Genomic DNA, 19009 nt, shown 5'->3' on the forward strand with positions numbered 1-19009 from the left:
GTTGTTGTCACCATGATGAAAGGTGTGACACAACAGTGTTGTAACAATTGCACCGAAGACCATGACAGGGTATGGCATTGCTCTATCACAGGATGATCACAACACCCAGGGGAGGTGGGTATTGTAGTGAACGCCACATCCTGGAGTCTGATTTGGCTCAGAGAGGCCGAGTCACTTTCCTGAGGTCACACAGCTGTGGCCAAGCTTAGGGCTTAGACCCGGAGGGACCAAGCTCCAAAGCTCCTGATCTGGAAGAGGATCGGGTAGGGAAGCCAGAGTGGTCGCATCAGAGGGCAGAGGAGGCTGGAGAGGGGTCCGAGTCACTGACCCTTGCCCCCCACCCCACCCCCCTCCTGCCCCAGAGCCACATTCATTATCCGGTCCCTATCCCTGAGCTCTCAGGCCGCCAAACGCACACCCTGGCAAGCTTCCTGGGTTATTCATTAAGCTTCATTTCACCATCCTCAACCCTAGCTGGCCTTCTTGTTCCCAGGCCAGGGGAACGACATAGGGAGGAGGGATGGAGTCTTGGACATGGGGGACTGGCCCTCGGGACTTGCAGTTTCAACCTTGGGCTCCGAGTCATACATTTTCCGAGTCTGAGGCTCAGTTCCATCAACAGGTGAAACAGCAGGCGCTCGGACAGTCAAGCAATCAGCCCAGCTCGGGAGCCACCCCAGTGGGATGTGGCCTCGCGTCTCCTGACACCCAGTAGTGGTGGTGGTGGTTGTCACCCAGTCATGTCTGATTCTTCGCCACTCCCATGGACTGTAGCCCGCCAGGCTCCTCTGTCCATGGGATTTCCCAGGCAAGAATACCGGAGTGGGTTGCCATTTCCTCCTCCAGGGGATCTTTCCGACCCAGGGATCAAACCCAAATCTGGTACATCTGAGCTAATGTCTCAGACACTCACCAAGATGGTAAATCTTTCCAGAGCAGAGAGGGTCTTAAACTAGGGGTGATGCTTTTGCAGGCTGGAGCTGATTCACTCTATCCTCCATAAAGGAACATGTCTCTCTGTCTGCCACTGTCCCCATCTTTCTCTACTGCCTCCCCAACACCCAGCAGGCTCCTACTTGGTCCCTGGAGTTATTTGAGTTTGCCTGCCCTGGGAACCTTTGGGCAGAGGAACTCTTTCTCTCTCCTCTTGCCCCTGAAAAGGAAAGGAGTCAGTTATTAAGGGAGAAACTGAGGCACAGGATAAGGTTCAGTGACTTGCCCCCTGTTGCCCAGCAAATAGCCCACGGGACCAATCATTGAGAGATACCACATCCAACATGGATGCTCTTGTCCCAAGAGACATACACATTCACAGCCATGATATCTGACCTGGAAGTATCTGCTGCTGCTGTTGCTGCTGCTAAGTCGCTTCAGTCATGTACAACTCTGTGAAACCCCATAGATGGCAGCCCACCAGGCTCCCCCGTCCCTGGGATTCTCCAGGCAAGAACACTGGAGTGGGTTGCCATTTCCTTCTCCAATGCATGAAAATGAAAAGTGAAAGTGAAGTCACTCAGTCAGGTCCGACTCTTAGCGACCCCATGGACTGCAGCCCACCAGGCTCCTCCGTCCATGGGATTCTCCAGGCAAGAGTACTGGAATGGGGTTCCATTGCCTTCTCCCGGAAGCATCTGCAGGGGGCATCTAACCCATCCTTACTGTGGATGGCAAAAATGAGGCCCAGAGGAAAAAGGAAAACCATTCTGGCCCTATGTTCAGATTTTTTTAAATAAAGATAAATGGATAGACTGCTTTTAGGGTGTGATATATTAAATAGTGTACAATATAGTAAGTAATCAGAAACTCTAGGGGGTGATTACAGTGAGGAGAGACAGGGGAGCCTGGCGTGCTGCAGTCCATGGGGTCATGAAGAGTCGGACACGACTTGGCGACTGAACAGCAAAAGGCAGTGGTACAACTCTACATGCTTTTTTGTGTGTTTGGAAACAGTCTTTATTACAATATTAACTTTTTAAAGTATTTATTTATTTGGCTGCACCCGGTCTTGTTTGCGGCATGTGGGATCTAATTTCCTGCTGCTGCTACTGCTAAGTCGCTTCAGTCGTGTCTGACTCTGTGCGACCCCATAGACGGCAGCCCGCCAGGCTCCTCTGTCCCTGGGATTCTCCAGGCAAGAACACTGAAATGGGTTGCCATTTCCTTCTCCAATGCAGGAAAGTGAAAAGTGAAAGTGAAGTCGCTCAGTCGTGTCCGACTCTTAGTGACACCATGGTCTGCAGCCCACTTGGCTCCTCTGCTCATGGGATTTTCCAGGCAAGAGTGCTGGAGTGGGTTGCCATTTCCTTCTCAAATGCAGGAAAGTGAAAGTGAAGTCGCTCAGTCGTGTCCAACTCTTAGTGACCCCATGGACTGCAGCCTACCAGGGTCCTCCGTCCATGGGATTTTCCAGGCAAGAGTACTGGAGTGGGGTGCCATTTCCTTCTCCAATGCATGAAAGTGAAAAGTGAAAATGAAGTCCCTCAGTTGTGTCTGACTCTTAGTGACCTCTGCGGACTGCAGCCTACCAGGTTCCACCGTCCCTGGATTCTCCAGGGATGAATACTGAAGTGGGGTGCCATTGCTAATCTGCTGACCAGGGATCAAACCCACGCCCCCTGCAATGGGAGTGCGGAGTCTCAAATGCTGCACTACCGGGGAAGTCCCATGATGGAGATATGATATTTTAAGAATATTATCTTTTCACTGCTTCCGCCTTGCTTCACTCCCCTGGGAAGAAGAGAGACAGACAGTGAGAGGCAGAGAGTGACAGAGACAGAGAGTGAGAGAGACAGAACGAGAGGCAGAGAGACAGTAAGAGACAAAGAGACAGATCAGAGAGAAACAGAGAAAGAGAAAATAAAAAGAAAAACAGAGGGAAGGAAAGGATCCTACTTGTAGCATTTGCTAATTCTCATGATATCGATACTGCCCCAGCAGAGAGTTTCCCTGGTGGCTCAGACAGTAAAGAATCTGCCTGCAATGCCGGAGACCTGGGTTTGATCCCTGGGTTGGGAAGATCCCCTGGAGCAGAGAATGGCAACCTCCTCCAGTATTCTTGCCTGGTGAATCCTCATGGACAGAGGAGCCTGGGGGGCTACAGTCCAGGGGGTCACAAAGAGTCAGGCACAACTGACTAACACTTTCTTTCAAAACAGAGAAGGAAGTGAAGTCACCCTCACTCCTGAACAGTTCTCTGAAGTGTTTGCCTGTGACCCCTAGACAATGGGACAAGGAACCGCATGACTGGAAATGAGGAAGGGCGCCCCCTACAAGCTGGAGTCGGGCAGGGGGCAGAGTATAGACCAAGGGAGGCCCAGGCAGCCTCTCCACCCCATCTCAGTCCTGGAATGTCACTGCCATCCCTGGGCAGGGGAGGGTGGGGAAGGAAAACCCCTCATTGCATCCAGTGATTTATCTGCTTGAAATAAAAATTAAGCTGATTTAGAGGAAAATAAAGAAATCACCTGTTGCACACCGGGCTTGTGTTTTGAGGCTGAAACTCGCTGCAAATATCTTGGGTTTTTTGGTGAACTTTGGACCTAATCCGTCATAAGCCATTTGGTCTTAGTCAACTCCTTATATGTAGATGGGTGGGTAATGATAACCCCAAGGCAGGAGGGGAGTGTGGCCAGTTTGAGCCATAGGGCCCACCAAGGGACTGTTTGTCCTGTTTGGGGATGACGCAAACCCAGGACAGCATCACCACATGCAGGGCCATCAAATGGCTTAAGGAGGGTTCCAAAAGGTCTGGGTCAAATCAAATGATGGATTGAAGCCAGTTGGAAGAAAATAAAGAGGGCTGGCTACCAAGTCTTACAGCCAGTGCCACAGAGGTTAAATGAATTAAACCCAAAACAAGTGAAGTGTGATTTGATTGTATTAATCTCATCAAGAAAATACTTTACTCTCTGGGAGCTGACTGAGTAGCAGCTAGACATAGAACAACACATATTTTGTTTGTTTTGTTTGGGTTTTGTGTTTTTTTTTTTTTTAAGGCTGACCCAAGTAGCCTGTGGGATCTTAGTTCCCTGACCAGGAATCAAACCCTAGAAGCACGGAGTCCTAACCATTGGACCTCCAGGAATTCCCAGAACAACAGTTTCTTAGATAAAGTCCAGCTTCCCTGGTGGTTCAGAAGGTAAAGAATCTGGCAGCAATGCAGGAGACCTGGGTTCGATTCCTGGGTTGGGAAGATTCCCTGGAAGAGGGCATGGCAACCCACTCTAGTATTCTTGCCTGGAGAATCTCCACAGACAGAGGAGCCTGGTGGGTTACAGTCCATGGGGCTGCAAAGCGTTGGACACGACTGATTGACTACAGAGTGCATCCATTTCACCCACACGAGATCACTTGGTCTTGTTAATAAAAGTAAAGAAGATAGAACAAGGGAGCACAAGGTCGCATTCTCTAATACTCTGAAGCAGAATTGTTCAGCTTCTGCACTACTGGGGTCTGGGGCCTGATGATTCTTTGTTGGGGCGTATGCTGTCCTGTGCGCTATTGGATGTTGAGTGAATGGAGGGGAGAATGACAAATCCAAAGTGACAAGTTAGTATAGGCCTGCCCTCGGGATGGTCTTCTGGGAAGAGTCCCAGGGGCTGCCGGAATCTCAAAGAGGCTCCAACCCAGACTTGATGGGGAATAAACATGAATGAGGAGCCAGGCTTACAGGAAGGCTTCAGGAAAAGGGGACCAGAGAGGTGGGGAAGTCCCAGGTAATAATAACACTACCAAAGATGATCCTAAGAGCAGCTACTATTCATTGAGCTCTTACCCCATGCCTGGCACTGGGCTGTCACAATCTCTGTCTTGCAATTCCTAGTAGGCATCATCATTTCCATTTCTTGGGGGCAGGAAACAGACTTAGGGGAAGTCACATGACCATCCCAAGGTCCCAGAGCTGGGTGTCAGTTTCACTCCAGGTTTGATGGACTCAGGAGCCAGAGACCTTAACTAGTCAGGAGATGCTAGGGCTTGGCTGCACACTACCAGGGAAGGTAAACAGAAGTGAGAGCTGTCTGTTCCTCCCCTGGGACTGTGAAAACAATTGTTGGCATCCCTACCTCCCACAACCAAGGACACACTGACCTGGATGTGATGTAACAGAGCCAACAGGCAGAGGTGAGAGAGGGAACTTGCCTAAGATTCACAGCCAGACTCTCTTCCCTCCTCCTGGGACCACCGGCTCTGCCCTCATCTTCCTACACCAGATATAGCTGGGCCTCAGTTTGCCCATCTGTCAAATAGAGGAACTACTGGTTGCTCAGTCGTGTCCAACTTTTTTCGACCTGATGGACTGTGGCCCTCCAGGCTCCTCTGTCCATGGGATTGCCAGAATACTGGAGTGGTTGCCATTTCCTTCTCCAGGGCATCTTCCAGACCCAAGGACTGAATCAGTCTCACCTGCATTAGCAGGTGGATTCTTTACCACTGAGCCACTTGGGAAGCTTTCCTTGTACAAAGGTAGCCTCAAAAGCCTAAATATCGGATATCTGATTGTGGCCAGGTGCACTCCCAACCCCCGTCTCCAATCCATTCCCCTCACCCCGTCAGCTTTGTGTCCATAAAGGACTCAGAATTCCTAAATTTGCCTTTGACAACTAAAAAATGTCACTTGTCTCCTGATTCTCCAAGAATGAAGTTGCTGCTGCTGCTGCTGCTGCTAAGTCACTTCAGTCGTGTCCGACTCTGTGCGACCTCATAGACGGCAGCCCACCAGGCTCCCCCGTCCCTGGGATTCTCCAGGCAAGAACACTGGAGTGGGTTGCCATTTCCTTCTCCAATGCATAAAAGTGAAAAGTGAAAGTGAAGTTGCTTAGTCGTGTCCGACTCTTAGCGACCCCAAGGACTGCAGCCTACCAGGCTCCTCCATCCATGGGATTTTCCAGACTAGAGTACTGGAGAGGGTTGCCATTGCCTTCTCCGATGAAGTTGCTAGCCACTGCAATCGCTGACTTTTGACACACCCTGCCCTAAAGAAAGTCAGGGCTGCGATCAGGAATGAGTCCCTCTGAGCTCTGGAAAAACTAGCAGAAGAGATCTTAGGACAGTTGGATATTTCCAGGAGAAGTTTTTAGGAACCCGATTTCTTGTATCTTCTCATATCTAGAAAGACTCTAAAATCATTAATGGAGAATTCTGTTCCAAGCAGCAACCTTCTACCGAGAGGTATACCCCTTTCACCAAACTATATATATATATACTGACCTCCCCACCCTCTTTGGAGCAGCTCCTCTGAGCTTTCTGGGAAGGTATCTGCCCGGCTATTGTGCTCAGTAAGTTCCAAAATAAAACTGAAACTCGCAGCTCTCACCTCGTGCATTTTTATTTCAGTCGACACATTTCATCCTTGCCTCCTGGGCGATCTTGGGCACTTTTATTTCATCTCTGAGCCTGTTTCTTCACCTGTGACATGGGACTCAAAATGCCCACTCACCTGGTTGTCTCAGGGGTAAGTGAAGCCCCACATCACATAGGAAATACTTGACATGGAATCAGGCACAAGCAGATGCTCAGGTGAGATAAGCACCAGCTGTGTACACTCGGGGGAGGAGAGCTACACGTGAGCTTCCCAATGCCCACTCCCTTCAGCTCCGCCAACCTGGATCCCCAGCACACACCCGAGGATATTCCACTAGGGAGGGGGCTTGGAAGTATCTGTGGAAGGTCAGAGGGGGCCCGCAAGTGGGGACAGCCTGTCCCATGGAGACAAATGTGTAGGCTATTTGTATTTTCTCTGTCTCCTATGGGCTTCCCTGATAGCTAAGCTGGTAAAGAATCCTCCTGTAATGCAGGAGACCCTGGTTTGATTCCTGGGTCAAGAAGATCCCTTGGAGAAGGGATAGGCTACCCACTGCAGTATTCTTGGGCTTCTCTGATGGCTCAGACAGTAAAGAATCCACCTGCAATGTGTGAGATCTGGATTCAGTCCCTGGGTTGGGAAGATCCCCTGGAGGAGGGCATGGCAACCCACTCCAGTATTCTGGCCTGGAGAATTCCCATGGACAGAGGAGCCTGGCAGGCTGCAATCCATGGGGTCGCAAAGAGTTGGACACCATTGAGTGACTAAGCACAGCACCCTGCCTTCCATATCATCCATATTCTTGTCCTGGCTAGTGGGACAGGAAACTTTTGCTGAAGGGGCCAGGAAGAAAGTCGACTGGATGCATTTGGGTGTGGTGTTCATACATGCGCACCACATACAGACCCCTGCACACAGCCAGAGACAGACCCAGGCTTGGCACGGGGCAAGGAGGCAAAATCTTCCACTTCTGTGATGAAGATGATGGTAATGAGGGTAGTGATGGCTGCCAGCACTTACTGAACAGTCACCGGACACCAGGCCAGTTACATAAATATATTACAGTGTCACCTAATCTTAGAAGGGTGATACTAATATTATCCCCATTTTACAGATGAACAGAGTCCCCAGGACACAACATGACTCGCCTAGGGCCACACATTAGTAAAGGGCAGAGCCAGCAACCCTGACCCTTCTCAGTTCCATTCAGTTCAGTGGCTCAGTTGTGTCCGACTCTTTGCGACCCCATGAATCGTAGCACACCAGGCCTCCCTGTCCATCACCATCTCCCGGAGTTCACTCAGACTCACATCCATCGAGTCCGTGATGCCATCCAGCCATCTCATCCTGGGTCGTCCCCTTCTCCTCCTGCCCCCAATCCCTCCCAGCATCAGAGTCTTTTCCAATGAGTCAACTCTTCGCATGAGGTGGCCAAAGTATTGGAGTTTCAGCTTTAGCATCATTCCTTCCAAAGAAATCCCAGGGCTGATCTCCTTCAGAATGGACTGGTTGGATCTCCTTGCAGTCCAAGGGACTCTCAAGAGTCTTCTCCAATACCACAGTTCAAAAGCATCAATTCTTCGGCACTCAGCCTTCTTCACAGTCCAACTCTCACATCCATACATGACCACTGGAAAAACCATAGCCTTGACTAGACGGACCTTAGTCAGCAAAGTAATGTCTCTGCTTTTGAATATGCTCTCTAGGTTAGTCATAACTTTTCTTCCAAGGAGTAAGTGTCTTTTAATTTCATGGCTGCAGTCACCATCTGCAGTGATTTTGGAGCCCCCAAAAATAAAGTCTGACACTGTTTCTACTGTTTCTCCATCTATTTCCCATGAAGTGATGGGACCAGATGCCATGATCTTCGTTTTCTGAATGTTGAGCTTTAAGCCAACTTTTTCACTCTCCTCTCTAGGTCTTACCTATATTGCTCCTTTAGGACAAAGGAGTTATAAAGGATAACAGGGGATGGCAATTTTTAAAAACTGTGTTCAGCCTTTGTGATTAAGTAATACCAGTGACTTGTCATGTCCCTCTTTCTGGTGAATTTCACTTTGAGATTTTTATATCCCCAGTACTTACGACACTTGGGATTTTTCTGAGTTCTCTTTTTAATGCTTGAAAATATGCTGACACGGTACTTCCCTGATGGTCCAGGGGTTAAGGCCCCGTGCTGCCAAATCAGGGGGCATGGGTTCCATATCTGGTCGGGAAACGGAGATCACACGTGCCCTGCTGGGCAGCCAAAAGATTTTAAAAGACATGTACATTGACCTGATAGTTCCATTCTTAACCCGTGACCTGGGCATGATATAGTTTAATGTCACTGGAAGTTAAAGAATATTAGTCAAGCATGTATGGGGAAATAAGTTCTGGTAAGCTGTTATGAAATTGAAACTAAAAGCAGGTGAAAAAAGTCCTTTTGTGTTTCTCTCTATGGTTAAGAACCAGTCCTGTTGCACCATATGGGTGACTATTCATCATTTTTCTTTCACTTTTTCAGCACAAACAAATGTTTGAGTTTCTAAAGTCAATAAACAAATAAAAGTTAAAACCTGTGTTCAGATTGCAGATTTGGGGGTCACCCTGCTGCGTTCAAGCCCTAGCTCATCCCTCTTACTGTATGCCTCAGTTTCCTTTTCTATAAGATGGGGATAATAATAGCATACACTTCCTCCCCGGTTTGATTCTTGCCCACTGAGCGAGTGCCAAGCAAGTGCTAGCGAAGATAAGTGCATTATTTCACACCCTTCTCTGGCAGCTTCCTAAAAGCTGTGGTGATGTAGGTATTTGTCCTGAAATGAAGCTGAGGGTGGAGAAGGGGCGAGGCTAGCGGGACTGGAAGAAAGACCCAGCTAGAGAGAGGGGCGTTCCCTTCCAGGAAGCCTAGGGCCAAGAGGCGGGGCCTGGCAGGGGTGTGGCCGGTCCTGGTGTCCCATTGGCTGCTCAGATGCTCCAGGGGGGAATAAAGCCCAGACCCTTAACACCTGGGACAATTCTGAAGACGCGCTAAGCCTCCTACATTTCCTGTCTGTGGACCATCTAGAACATCTCCAGTCTACTCCTCCTTTGCCTGACGCTCAGACGCCAGCTCCTCACCTTTCTCTGGTAAGCCGCCCTATCCATCCACACCTCCATCCCCAGAACTGGAGTGTATGCATCCCCCTTGGGTTTTCCCTGGGCAAGAGAGGCAGGAAGAGTCAGTTGAGCATAAAAACCCATGCTCTGAAGCCAGACTGGCTGGGTTCACTGACAGGTTTGTGCCTCGGTTTCCTCATCTGTCCAGTGGAGGTAATAATAACAGAATCTCCCTCTTAAGGTAGTTGTGAGTATTTAGTTTATGTGTAATAGTAGTTAATTTTTTTAAAGAATGTGGGATCTTAATTCCCCAACCAGTCCCACCCCACTCACCGCCCCCCACCCACCCCTGCCACATGCCTCTGCAATTGGAAGCAGGGAGTCTTAACCACAATCCCAGTCCTAATAAAAGTTAATTTTTATTTATTTATTTGGCTGGTCGGGTCTCAGTTGCAGCACACAGGATCTTTGTGTCATGTGGGATCTCCCGGGGACTCTAGCTAGTAGTGGCATGCAGAGTCTCAGGTTCTCAGTCACCCAGAATCCATACAGACAACACACACCCCCCAACTCTGGGCCTAGGCTGCCTGGTTCAAATCTTACCTCTTCTCTTTGTAATGGCAATTACATGGCAATTTAGTGGTTAGGACTCCATGCTCTCACTGCTGAGGGCACGGGTTCAATCCCTGGTTGGGGAGCTAAAATCACACAAGCCATGCATGGCCATAAAAAAAAAAAAAAAAATCCCTTCTCCCCTAGTCACTCACTGTGTGACCTTGGACAAGCTAATACTGCAGTTTCTTTCTTTTAAATTTTTAATTAGTTTCTTTGTTTTTGGCTACCCTGGGTCTTCCTTGCTGCACTCAGAGTGTTTCTCGAGTTGCGGTGAATGGGGGCTACTCTCTAGCCACCCGGCTTGGGCCTCTCACTGCGGTGGCTTCTCTTGTTGCAGAGCACAGGCTCTAGGGCAGGCAGGCTTCAGTAGTCGCAGCGCTCGGGCTCAGTAGCTGTGGCAAAGGGGCTTAGTTGAGCCTCGGCGCGTGGAATCTTCCCAGAGCAGGGATCAAGCCCATGCTAGGTGAATTCTTTATGTCATGACGCTCGGGCTTGACTGGACTCAGCCAGGCAGTCCTTCCTTGGGTCTCTCTTGGGGGCTGCAGTGTGATAACAGTAGCTGGGCTAGTGTCTTCCCTAAGTCAGGCGCCATGTCTGCCCATCAGCTAGGATATCAGCTAGACATGTTAGGCGGGGCACCTCCCTGCAGCCCCCGGCATGCCACCCGGGCTTGCTCCCATCTTGGCGGCTGGGTTCGTGCAGGGAGCTTCCCAGCTGCCTGGTAGCTCGGTCACCTTATATGACCCGGCCTTGAGAACCATGCTGGGCTACAGCCAGATGACACAGGGCTCCCAGTAGTGGACAGTGTCCATCTCTTCCCAACTCCCTGTTCAGTGACATCCTGTTAGTAGCTTGAAATGTCACAGACGTGCAGACACTAGAAGTCAAGGTTACCTTCCCTTTGACGAGGCTATCATGAAACATTCACCACCACATCACTGCTTGGAGGGAGTCACATAGTGTCCTTTTCCCTGCAGTCACAGCCTTTCCCCCCTTCCCCCCCCCAACTCAGGGTTCAAGGGAAGGAAGTGTAGACCAGACCTCACCTCCCACCTAGAAAAGCCTCAGTGTTGCATCATAAGCGGTGTGTGGGGGGTAGGAACTGCTCAGTGATCAATCTGGAAAACGCAATCAGAACCTGTTTCCTCAACAGGAGAACTGGACAATAACATTAGGCAATTATCCTGGGCATTTCCTAGGGTTGGTAGAAGGATTAAGTGAGTTAATATCTGTAAAGCTTAAGAAGATGCCTGGCACATGGTAATCACTTTATTTATTTCCTTGTGTGGCTGCCTCAAGTCTTATGTGTGGCACGCAGCATCTCTGTGTCATGCAGGATCTTCTCTTGTGCTTCATGGTTTCTAGTTCTGATGTGCTGGCTTATCAGCCCTGTGGTATGTGGGATCTTAGTTCCCCAACCTAGGATCGAACCCATATCCTCTTGCATTGCAAGACAGATTCTTAACCACTCGAGCACCAGGGAAGTCCTGGTAATCACTTTATAAGTGATTATTAAATAATATAATAGTTATTACCAAAAAAATCACAATAAAAAGCTTTCCCTAATGGGTACAGGGCTGTCCAAAGGTTAGCTGTTTTTATTAAGTTTTTACTGGAATATAGTTGCTTTACAATGTTGTGTTGATTTCTACCTTACAACAACCTGAATCAGCTATATGTATACATATATCCCCCCTCTCTTGAACCTCCCTCCCATCCCCCTACCTCATCCCACCCCACCCTCCTAAGTCATCACAGAGCACAGGGCTGAGCTCCCTGTGTTACATAGCAGCTTCCCACTAGCTGTCTGTTTTGCACGTGGTAGAGTATATATGTCAACGTTACTCTCTCAATTCGTCCCACCCTCTCCTTCCCCTGCTGTGTCCACAAGTCTGCTCTCTGTGTCTGAGTCTCTATTCCTGCCCTGCAAATTGGTTCATCAGTACCATTTTTCTAGATTCCATATATATGCATTGATGTATGATATTCCTTTTTCTCTTTCTGACTTACTTCACTCTCAGAGATTAGTTTTTAAAGATGTGTAATTTAAATATGTAATAAACATGCACACAGCAAAATATTGAAATGGTACAGAAGCAGGTGCTGTGTGCCAGTCCTCCCCAGGGGCCCCCTACCCTGATGGGTTTCTTGTGTGTTTTCTGAGATGTCTTGTACACATGGATTGCAGGTGTGCACATGTATCCTTGCAGTTTTTGCACAAACAAGACCTGATATCCTGCCCCTGTTTTAGCCATAATCTTGCCACTCATTCTGAGTCAACATCCACAAGTCTATTCTACCTCATAGTCTTCAAAAGCTGCAAGGTCTAGATGTTATTTCTTTTTCCTTTTTTGACCATGCCTCTCGGCTTGTGAGAGCTTAGTTCCTCAACCAGGGATCTAACCCAGGCCCTCAACAGTGAGAGTGCAGAGTGCTAACCAGTGGGGCTCCAGGGAATTCCCTGGATGTTATTTCTGATGGTAACAGCTTCCCAGCATAATGTATGTGTGTGTTGGGGTGGACCAGAGGTGGGCAGGGGGAGGGGGAGAGAAGATGACTTCTGCCCATTTTACAGGTGAGGCAGCTGAGGCCAAAGGGAGATTGCTTGTCCAATGTCAAGTTGTTGGCCGAGTTGAGATTTGAACTCAGGTCTCCAGGATGCTATAATCTGGGGCTGGTCTTTGGCTTCCTAGGAAGTTAGGGACAGAGTCCCTCCCAGCCCCACTGCCTACTGAGTGGCAGCAGCTGGCACCAGGGCCAACTCCCCTAACCCTCCGGGTTTCCTTCCTTTCTCCCAGCAACGATGTCAGGAAGAACCTTGCACATGGAGACCCCTGTACGTGACAGCGTGATCCTGTCTAAAGTGGCTGGCACCACGGTCTATCTCAAGCTAGACAGCGCCCAGCCCTCCGGCTCCTTCAAGATCCGGGGCATTGGACACCTCTGCAAAACGGTACAGCCTCATCCAGGCAGATGGGCCCTGCTGACTCCCCACAGGCAGCCTCCATTGGCACTGCCTCTGGCTAAGGGGCGTCCGTCCAGAAGGTCCCCTCGTGGACTGATGCCAGAACCATCAGTGGCCTTCGTCTCCTTCATCTTTCCCTGAACCAGTTAGTCTCTTTGGGGAGAAAAGATGCCAGGCCTGATCCTCTGCCTTCTCTGCCTCCACAGTGGGCTGAGCGAGGCTGTGGACATTTCGTCTGCTCCTCAGGTAAGTGGCCTGCACGCCTCCTCCTGCCCTCTGCCTTGTGTCCTGGGTTCACGTTCTCCACCTCTTTGAGCCTTGGTTTCCCCAGCAATGAGCCGTTGCAAACATCTGCAGAAGTCCCAGTTTAGAATACCAAGGGGTGGCCAGCCCTCACCCAGAGAGGGTTCAACCCCACTAACGCTGTCTTCCCTCCACCCCTGGCAGCGGGCAATGCAGGCATGGCAGCCGCCTATGCTGCCAGGAAGCTGGGCATCCCCGCCACGATTGTCGTGCCCAACACCACGCCTGCCCTCACCATCCAGCGGCTCAAGAGTGAGGGCGCCACGGTCAAAGTGGTGGGTGAGGTGAGTACCAACCTGGAGCCGGGGCCACAGAGGGCACCGGGGCACAGGGCCAAGTCCCCCAGCCCCTCATCCCTCTCACTTTCTCTGTGATCTTGCAGACATTGGATGAGGCCATCAGGGTGGCCAAGGACCTGGAGAAAAACAACTCAGGCTGGGTCTACGTCCCTCCCTTTGACGACCCCCTCATCTGGTATGTGGAGGCCCCAGTCAGCCGGGGTGGGTAGTTACCATGCCTCCCCAGTACACACCATCACGCACAGCAGCACACACGTGTGTGCATGTCACACGGAGCCAGTGCCCCTTCTCCTGGACCATGGGCGAATGCTTGGGCTCAGATACACAGGGGTGTGTGTGTGTGTCTGTGTGTGTGATTGGGGCCCCTGGAAGCAGAATCCGAGACAAAGATTCCAAGGAAAGCAGTTGACTTGGGAAGTGACTCATTCGAGGACTGGGGGAGTGAGATGAGGAAGGAAGGGTGCTGATGGACTGGTAGCCACTGTGGGCAGCTGGAACTTAATCCCTCTGGGGCTCTGGGAGCCAGCATGGACCGTGACCAGGGCTGTCGAACCAGCGGGAGAGGATGTTGGGCAAGGAGTGTCTATACATCGATTCCCGTTAATTCTTAATTCCTGTAATGGATTGAGGGCTGCTCCTGGGGGTTTCACGTCCTGGCACTGCCGGCTGCCACATTCACAGTGCTCCAGAGGCCACAGGAAGACAGGCGGAGATGCAGGTGATGGCAGCTGGAAATAGGGTGGAGTCAGGTTTGAGGGGACCAGCTTCAAGGCCCATCAGGTGCCTGGGATGAGGGCAAACAGAGGGTAAGCGGCATCTTCAGGACCCCTGCCTGGTGTCTCCAGGCAGCCCAGCCCTGACCTGTGCCCCCGTTCCCCACCCACCTCCTCTAGGGAAGGCCATGCTTCCATCGTGAAGGAGCTGAAGAAGACGATGACCGAAAAGCCAGGGGCCATCGTGCTGGCAGTAGGGGGCGGAGGCCTCTTGTGCGGAGTGGTTCAGGGGCTGGCAGAGGTGGGCTGGAGGGATGTGCCCATCGTCACCATGGAGACCATTGGAGCCGAGAGCTTCCACGCTTCCACCAAGGCCGGCAAGCTCGTCACCCTGCCCCGCATTACCAGGTAAGCAGCCAGGGAGGCTGTTGTTATGTTCAGTGAGTGTTGTGGGAAGCTCCCCACTCAGTGCTGGTGGCGAGGTAGATCCCCATGCCAGCTCCATTTTGCAGGTGAGGAAACTGAAGCTTTGGTTACTTAGAGTTACGCAACCAGTGAGTGGTATGGCTGTTAATGAACTCGTCTGTGTGACTCTGTACCATGAATATCACACTTCCTCGCATGAAAAGGCTAACATTAATCCTTTATTGGGTTCCTCTGTGGTAGGGTTTAACACACCTCATTAATTTACCAACCATTTATTGAGCCCCTAATATGTGCAAGGCACTGGTCAATTCTGGAGTGACAGTGTTGAATTAACACAGCACCTGCTCCCAAGGGGTTCATATCCCAGCCCAAAACCTTTCCCAGATGGTGTTTGACTAATATTAGGTTTAGCCACATTATACAGGAGTCCAAAATAACAGTGGTTTAAACAAAATTGAACTTTATTTCCTCTCATATAAAAAAGTCTAGCTCCATGAAGCCAGGGGCCCAGGACCCTTGATTTTGTTCCCCATCATCCTCATCGCATAGACTTATGGCCCAAGATAGCTGCTTAGGTGTTGGCTATCACACCCACACTCCATCTGGCAGGAAGAAGTCAGGGCAGAAGCTGACTCGTTTCCTTTAAAGACAGGGATATTTCCACTTACCTCTTATTGGCCAGAAGGTAATCACATGGTCTGCCTCCCTCCCCTCTCCTCTTTCCCCTTTTCTCCATCTTTGTCCCTCCCAGTGTTGCCAAAGCCCTGGGCGTGACCACCGTGACAGCGCAGGCTATGAAGGTTTATCGGGAACACCCCATTTTCTCTGAGATTATCTCAGACCAGGAAGCTGTGGCCGCTCTTGAGAAGTTTGTGGGTATGTATGTGCTAAAGCCTTTTGAGACCCACCCCTGCTGGCTAAGGACTATGTGGCTGTCTGCTTGGCATGCCAAGGGATGTCATTTGCAATTTCGTCTCCCGTCCCTCTGTGGAACTTCCCACTAATGAAAGTTCCTACAGTCCAGGGGTTAAAACAGAAAGACCAAGGGGACAAATGATAAAAGTCAGATAATGTAAGAGCAGGGGAAAATAACTGTGTATGTAAAATGTTGGTTCTGAGCAATGTAGTCAGGGTGAAAAAGGAAATTATGGGCCTCAGGATTGGATTCAGAGGTGAGTCTTTGACTAGGTTGGACTCTTTTTAAAATATCCTTTTGATTCTCCTTTTTCTCTTTCAGATAAGCTTTTTTATTTTTGCCACATAGCATGGGCTTCCCAGGTGGCTCAGTGGGAAAGAATCCACCTGCCAGTACAGGCGATGTGGGAGACTCGGGTTTGATCCTTGGGTCGGGAAGATCCCCTGGAGAAGGGAATGGCTACCCACTCCAGTATTCTTGCCTGGAGAATCCCATGGGCGGAGGAGCCTGGAGGGCTACAGTCCATCAGATCGCAGTCAGTCAGAGACATTTTAGCAACTAAACAACAAAAGCAACAACGTGTGATCTCAGTTGCCCAACTGGGGATCAAACCTGCACCATGTGCAATGAAAGCACAGTCTTAACTGGACCACCGGGGAAGTCCCTAAGTTGGACTTTTATGGGGTTCATCTTGGAACAGGGATCTCACACACACACACACACAGACACACACTCACTTATTACTGGGAGTTTGGCCAATCAGTGCTGGCACTCTTGCTCAGATGACGTTAACACGGTGCTCAGGAAATTAGAAGCATAGCAGTGTTAGCGCTGATGTTGAAATTCAGCCCTGACTCAGGCCCTAGAAGGTCAGTGGAGGGTAATGATAGGGGGTTGGGCTGGGGTGGCCCAGGACCAGTCAGTCTGTGTCCCGGGCTGATAGCTGATGGCTTCACCAGTGGCCCGGAGGTTTCCTGGCTCCACCCCCACTATCCCCTTCCTCTGGCAGATGACGAGAAGATCCTGGTGGAGCCCGCCTGTGGGGCTGCCCTGGCTGCAGTCTACAGCAAGGTGATTCAGAAGCTGCAAGGAGAGGGGAAACTCTGCACCCCCCTGTCCTCCGTTGTGGTCATTGTCTGTGGGGGCAACAACATCAGCCTGGCGCAGCTGCTGGCGCTCAAGAAGCAGCTGGGCATGGGGGCTGCCCAGTGAGAACCCCTCACCCACCTGGGATAAACCCTGGGAGGACCAGAATTTTCTGCAACATGACCCAGTGCCTCATTGTAAATAGTATTCCTGTGTCTGCTGGGAGCCCGTAGCCCAAGCCAGTCGGTTAACCTGGTTTCTCCTGAGGCCAGTGTGTGTGCAGCAGCCGGAAAGGCAGTAGCCAGCAAGGTTGTGAACTGAACTCTTTTGAGTGTTTGGTTTTTTCCTCAGGAAGCCCGAAGCCTACACTTACTCACTTTTCTTAAATCCACCCCCATCCTACCCCCAGCCATACCTTGTGGCTTGTGGGATCTTAGTTCCCTGACCAGAGATTGAACCTGCGCCCTCAGCAGTGACAGCATGAGACCAAGCCACTGGACCACCGGGGAATTCCCTTTACTTTTGTATTGTGCAAACTTTCATTTTCATAAGAAGTGCTTTTTTATTAAAACAAAGCTCCCCTTTGAGTTCTTCTGTCGTGACTGTCTCACTGTCTCCCTCCCTCCCTCCCTTCCATCCCAGTGTGCCTGCTGTCAAACTCGGCTCTCAACGTCCTCCATGCCCCCTACCCCTGGGAACCCTAGGGCCCCACATGGAGGCTGGGACCCCAACTCCTGCTGGGCATGTGCGCCAGGAGGGGGCATCTCTGCATGTCAGGGAGCCAGTGAGGGAGAGCTGTGCTGAATGAGAGGGGCTTGGGATGGGACACTGGCCTCCAGTGGAGGCAGGACCAGCTGGGAAGGCAGAACCAGATGGGAAGGCAGCCTCATTCTACTGGGAAGAATAATTATTCTGTTACTCCTGGTAACAGAATAATTGTATCACAGAAGCACTAGGAGTGGGGTAGTGAGCCCCTTGTTCCTGCATGCTAAGTCACTTCAATCGTGTCTGACTCTGTGCAACCCCATGGACTGCAGCCTGCCAGATTCCTGGATTTCCCAGGCAAGACTACCGGTGTGGGTTGCCTTTTTCTCCTCCAGGGGATCTTTCCAACCCAGGGATCGAACTTGTGTCTCTTATGTCACCTGCATTGGCAGGCAGGTTCTTTATACCACTAGCGCCACCTGGGAAGCCCCCGTGGTGGGGGGGGGGAGGGGCGGGGTGTGAACCGATGATGGACACTAAGCTCTGGTCCACGTCAAGCCAATCCTCTCAAACACAAAACCCTGTCTTCAAGGACAGCACATACTGAAGCCAGTCTATAAACCAGACAGAAGAGGAACCGCCGGGGCTGCCTTGGTCCTGGAGGGAGCACACCCAATGCCCCGGCACCACCTATAGCAGCCCCTGGGACACTTGCAGCCCCAGGTTTGAGAACCGCCCTCACCCCTCGGGTTACCACACAGATCCACATGGGCTTGCAGAGGGGAAGCCCCCACCCCCACCTTGACAAAGAGCAGGTACCATGAGACCTCAGGGAAAACCCACCCTAGTGACAGGCTACAGGCTGACTTCCAGCCGGGAGAGACAGCACATGCACCTGAAATCCAGGAGACGGGAAGGATGCGGGGGAAGGGACAGTTAGGGAATCTGTGGGGCATGGACATGCACACACTGCTATATTTAAAATGATAACCAACAAGGTCCTCCTGTACAGCACAGGGAACTCTGCTCAGTGTTACGTGGCAGCCTGGATGGGACGGGAGTTTGGGGGAGGATGGATACACGTGTATGGCTGAGTACCTTCACTGCTCACCAGAAACTATCACAGCACTGTTTGTAATCAGCAATACTCCAATACAAAATTAAAAGTATTAAAAAAAAAAAATCCAGGAGACAGGAATCAGCAAAGGGCAGGCAGGGATGGGGAATCACCAGCTGACTGGCCCCAGAATTGTTCCTGGAGGGATAGAGTCTAAAACATCACTCCGTTCAGAGAAACCTGCCCAGAATAGGAATCTTTCCAGCTTCTACCTATATGTGGGACTTTAAAAAGTTGAATTCCCTGGTAGCCCAGTGTTTTGGACTCCACGTGTTTCCAATATAGAGGGCACACTTTCAATCCCTGTTTGGGGAACTAAGATCTCGCAAGCTGCGAGTGCAAGCAATGTGCCCCCGAAAAAAATTACACATCTACATATATATAGCAAACCCACTCCCACCCCTCAACTGTGCTTTAGTTTTTCCAGGGCATTTACCAACATCATACACACTGTGTTTATTCCACCTCCTCAATGTAAACAT

At 50.6% G+C, this 19009-nt stretch overlaps 1 protein-coding gene across 1 annotated transcript; it reads left to right on the forward strand.

Moving 5' to 3' along the window:
- Positions 1–9296: 9296 nt before the first annotated feature.
- Positions 9297–17292, forward strand: SDS (serine dehydratase). The gene is made up of 8 exons (XM_040251648.1): positions 9297–9412; positions 12796–12950; positions 13169–13208; positions 13410–13549; positions 13648–13739; positions 14458–14685; positions 15455–15579; positions 16629–17292. Exons 2-8 carry the CDS (start codon positions 12801–12803, stop codon positions 16829–16831), a joined length of 978 nt encoding a protein of 325 aa, XP_040107582.1. The 5' UTR covers positions 9297–9412; positions 12796–12800; the 3' UTR covers positions 16832–17292.
- The last annotated feature ends 1717 nt before the right edge of the window (positions 17293–19009 follow it).

Source organism: Oryx dammah, unplaced genomic scaffold (assembly GCF_014754425.2).
Source record: "Oryx dammah isolate SB20612 unplaced genomic scaffold, SCBI_Odam_1.1 HiC_scaffold_12, whole genome shotgun sequence".
In the NCBI taxonomy this organism is placed as follows: domain Eukaryota; kingdom Metazoa; phylum Chordata; class Mammalia; order Artiodactyla; family Bovidae; genus Oryx; species Oryx dammah.

What these genes read in the sequence shown, in the direction of transcription:
- SDS (XM_040251648.1), top strand. Translation starts at nt 12,801, where the DNA reads ATGTCAGGAAGAACCTTGCACATGGAGACCCCTGTACGTGACAGCGTG. An exon ending in TTGGACACCTCTGCAAAACG is followed by an intron (nt 12,951 to 13,168) that starts GTACAGCCTCAT and finishes CTGCCTCCACAG; the next exon opens with TGGGCTGAGCGAGGCTGTGG. An exon ending in ACATTTCGTCTGCTCCTCAG is followed by an intron (nt 13,209 to 13,409) that starts GTAAGTGGCCTG and finishes CACCCCTGGCAG; the next exon opens with CGGGCAATGCAGGCATGGCA.